The sequence below is a fragment of the Quercus suber genome, unplaced genomic scaffold (assembly GCF_002906115.3).
Source record: "Quercus suber isolate HL8 unplaced genomic scaffold, Cork oak 2.0 scaffold_411, whole genome shotgun sequence".
NCBI lineage: Eukaryota > Viridiplantae > Streptophyta > Magnoliopsida > Fagales > Fagaceae > Quercus > Quercus suber.
The window spans coordinates 564,508-567,803 of record NW_027069862.1 but is presented as its reverse complement, the minus strand read 5'-3'; the positions used below and the strand labels follow the sequence as shown (position 1 = coordinate 567,803).

At 34.0% G+C, this 3,296-nt stretch overlaps 1 protein-coding gene across 1 annotated transcript; it reads left to right on the top strand.

Moving 5' to 3' along the window:
* Positions 1-318: 318 nt before the first annotated feature.
* On the top strand, positions 319-1,491 carry LOC111983932 (uncharacterized). The gene is made up of 2 exons (XM_024015580.2): positions 319-818; positions 1,216-1,491. Exons 1-2 carry the CDS (start codon positions 339-341, stop codon positions 1,270-1,272), a joined length of 537 nt encoding a protein of 178 aa, XP_023871348.2. The 5' UTR covers positions 319-338; the 3' UTR covers positions 1,273-1,491.
* Positions 1,492-3,296: the final 1,805 nt, after the last annotated feature.

The window sequence follows — 3,296 nt, the reverse complement described above, 5'->3', positions numbered from 1 at the left end:
CGGTTTGGTCTAAACCAACAAGTAACACAGCAAACCCCAAAATCAAATGAACAACTCGTCCAATGGGTTAGAAATTAGCTCTTAACTCTTAAAGGAACATAGGAAATTTGACTTGGCAGGTCCTAGTAGGTCAGACTGAGTAAGCACAATCATACCCTATAGCAACTAGGGTCGGTGAGATGGCTCTTAAAGGAGCCCGCACCAATCCACTCGGCCAACATGCAAAGTTTGCAAACCTCTAAAACCGCCACTTGTACTTTGCTACTATTACATGCAGCATGCAACATAATAGTAGAACTCTCCATTAAATAAGAAAGAAAGAAAACGCATAAACTCCCATGGAAATGCAACACAACCAAGCTGCAAAAAAGAAATACACTAACCCCAAGTCTCTAATGGCTCTCTCATCAGATCAATCATCCATCAATAACGAAGAACAAGAAGCCTCAGTCAACCTAGAATTCGAGAACTTTCACCCACTAACCCCTCACATATCCATGATTTCTCTACCTCAATATCCCGAACCTGTGCCTTTCATAAGCATACCGATTCATCCCCAGACTCTGATATGGGACACTCAGACTCAGAGGAGGAACAACAGCTTTCAAGCACCACCATCTCCTCCATCTAGCCAATATCCATCCAGGAACACAATGGGCTATATTCCAGTCCGAGTTGGAGACCTCCATCATCTCATGCAACTTCCGGTATATATGGGGACATCAGAGAATTGGGAGCTAGAACCACCACCACCACCACCACCCCAGACTCTTCCTCTGTCCGAAGCCCTTCCCTACTTTCAAAATCTTGGGCAGCAGGTAAATTCATTAGCAGGAACACAACATAATCTCAAAACACACTTGTTTTTAAGTTGTAAGATGTGGTGGATTCCTGTATTATATTTTACTAGTAAATATGTTGTGTTGTGACATTTTGGTGTGGAAACTTATGGCTAGAAAAATAATTTATCGTGTAACAGACAATTAACCCACAGTCCTAGTCTGTTCCACGTATTGCTCCTTTTTGCATGAGAAATGTCTATTACGTACATAGACTGATAACTTACATACTAAGTTTTTTGAACTATGCAACTAATATGAGTGTCTGACAACTTTGGATTTCTTGAAATCGTTGTGTTCTATGTTGGTAATTAACTGGCTACCAATCTGTGGCCTTTTGACCTCAGATATTGCTGTTTTGGTTTGTGATTTGCAGGATCGTAATGGAGTGAGAATGGATCGCTTGTCCCGTTCGTCCTCGGCCCGACTGTGAAGCTAATGGGTGTGCCGATGATGTACTGGCAAAGAGGGGGAGACCAACCTAGCGGAGTACAAGAACATGACCACTTTCCATCTTTTGTTATCGAAGTTATGTATGGGGATTACCAGGGAATGTCCCATGAACTAACCACTTTTGTATGTACTCACTATAATTAAATAAATAACATGGTCCCTTTCTACCAAGAAAGAAAAAGACTGATTTGAACTAAAATGTTCCTCAAGCAATCACAATTACACACGTTGGTATCCGGTGTCTAGGTTCGACCCTCACCTTCTCACAACCCCGTCAAAAAAAAAAAAAAAAAAACCACCAACGTGCAAGGGCTAGCAACTAGATCAATTAATATGCCTGAACTTTCAGTGGCTAAACACCTGAGTATTTAGCCTAGCAGGAATTATGATGGATTAATTACGGGCAAAAATACAAACCTGTGTTAGGTTTCTGACACCCTCAAGGGTGCTTAAGAACTAGATAGGGCATTTTATCCTTGATTTATAAGATTTATAAGTAAACCTGTTGTAATTCATTTCTTTCATTAATGAATTTTTTAATCTTCACATATATCTATACTACTACTATTTAATAGGCTTTTTTTTATTTGGGATCTTTTTTTTTTTTTTTCTTTTCAAATATGCCTTTAAAAATGTTCTTACATTCCTGTGTTTAAGTAGAGAAAAAACTAAAACTCATTGTTGTAACTCTACCTTTCACTAAAATATTGCTTTAAAAAAAATGTCACTCCCTTGGTGATTTTCAAAATAAAAATTATATATATAAAAAATAAAAACACAGTTTGCTATAAAATAAATGTGTAATATTTGTTCATTTTTTGAAGCTAGTCGATAATCTTAGTTGTATTAGTAGTTCTAAATACGTAATATTAATAAGATAATCTTAGTTGTATTAGTAGTTCCAAATACGTAATATTAATAAGAAAATGGGTAAATTTCAACTTAAAATGAATGAAAAATTATAACACTATAAAAAATAAAAAATAAAAAATAAAGCCTCATAAAAAAAATATTTTAAAAAAAAAAGTCTCATCACACTTTCCCGTGTGATGGGGTTAATATATATTTATATATTTAAGCGCACATGTGATAAGGCTAGTCTATATTTAATATTTAAAGATAAGGGCTTTCCCTAATTAGGATCTTTTTCTTTTTCTTTTTTGGTTCAAAAATGCCTTTACATGGCTACATTCTTATGTTTAACTATATTCTTATGTTGAAGTAGGGATAAAATTAAAAGATAATACGGTAAAAATACAACTCTAAAACATTGCCTAAAATATAAGGCTATTTTCCTATTGATTTTTAAATTGCATTATTCACTTATAAATTTTAAATGCATGCGTAAAATTAATGAGAAAATGTGTAAACTTTAAATTGGAATTAATGAAAATTTATAATAGGTTTGTGTGTGTGTATATAATATGTAATCCAAAAATTGGTTAGGCTTTATGCCATCAAAAACAAGCTTCGCCAATTATTTTTTATTAGTCAATAAAATGTAACAGGTTTAGCGTAAAATGTAATATTAGGATAAAATGTAAACCCCCCACCCCCCCCCCTATAACATAGAAACGAATGAAATAAAAAGGGGACTTTTGATAAAAAAAAAAAAAAAAAAAAACAAAAGAAGAAAAGAAAAGAGAGACGGACTGAAAGAGAGCCGAAGAGAGTTTTTCTCAAGGAATGAACCTAAAATATCCCTTGTTACTTGATGAGTATAACATTTCCTGTCAAACAGTACTAGTTCTTGTACCCATGCTCTAAAAATTTATTGTTTGGGCTTGTTGGGCTGAAAACCCATTCATACTCAGGGTCAAATCCAAATTGAGTCCCTACAGTAATATTAATAAGAAAATGTGTAAACTTCAACTTAAAATGAATGAAAAATTATTAACTTAAAATGAATGAAAAATTATAACTGTATAAAAAATAAAAAATAAAGCCTCATAAAAAATATATTAAAAAAAAAAAAAGTCTCATCGCACTTTCCCATGTGATGGG

Bases quoted from the DNA above. Each gene is read 5' to 3' on its own strand.
- LOC111983932 (XM_024015580.2), top strand. From the start codon at position 339: ATGGAAATGCAACACAACCAAGCTGCAAAAAAGAAATACACTAACCCC. The intron at 819-1,215 runs GTAAATTCATTA...TGTGATTTGCAG, and splicing joins TTCAAAATCTTGGGCAGCAG to GATCGTAATGGAGTGAGAAT.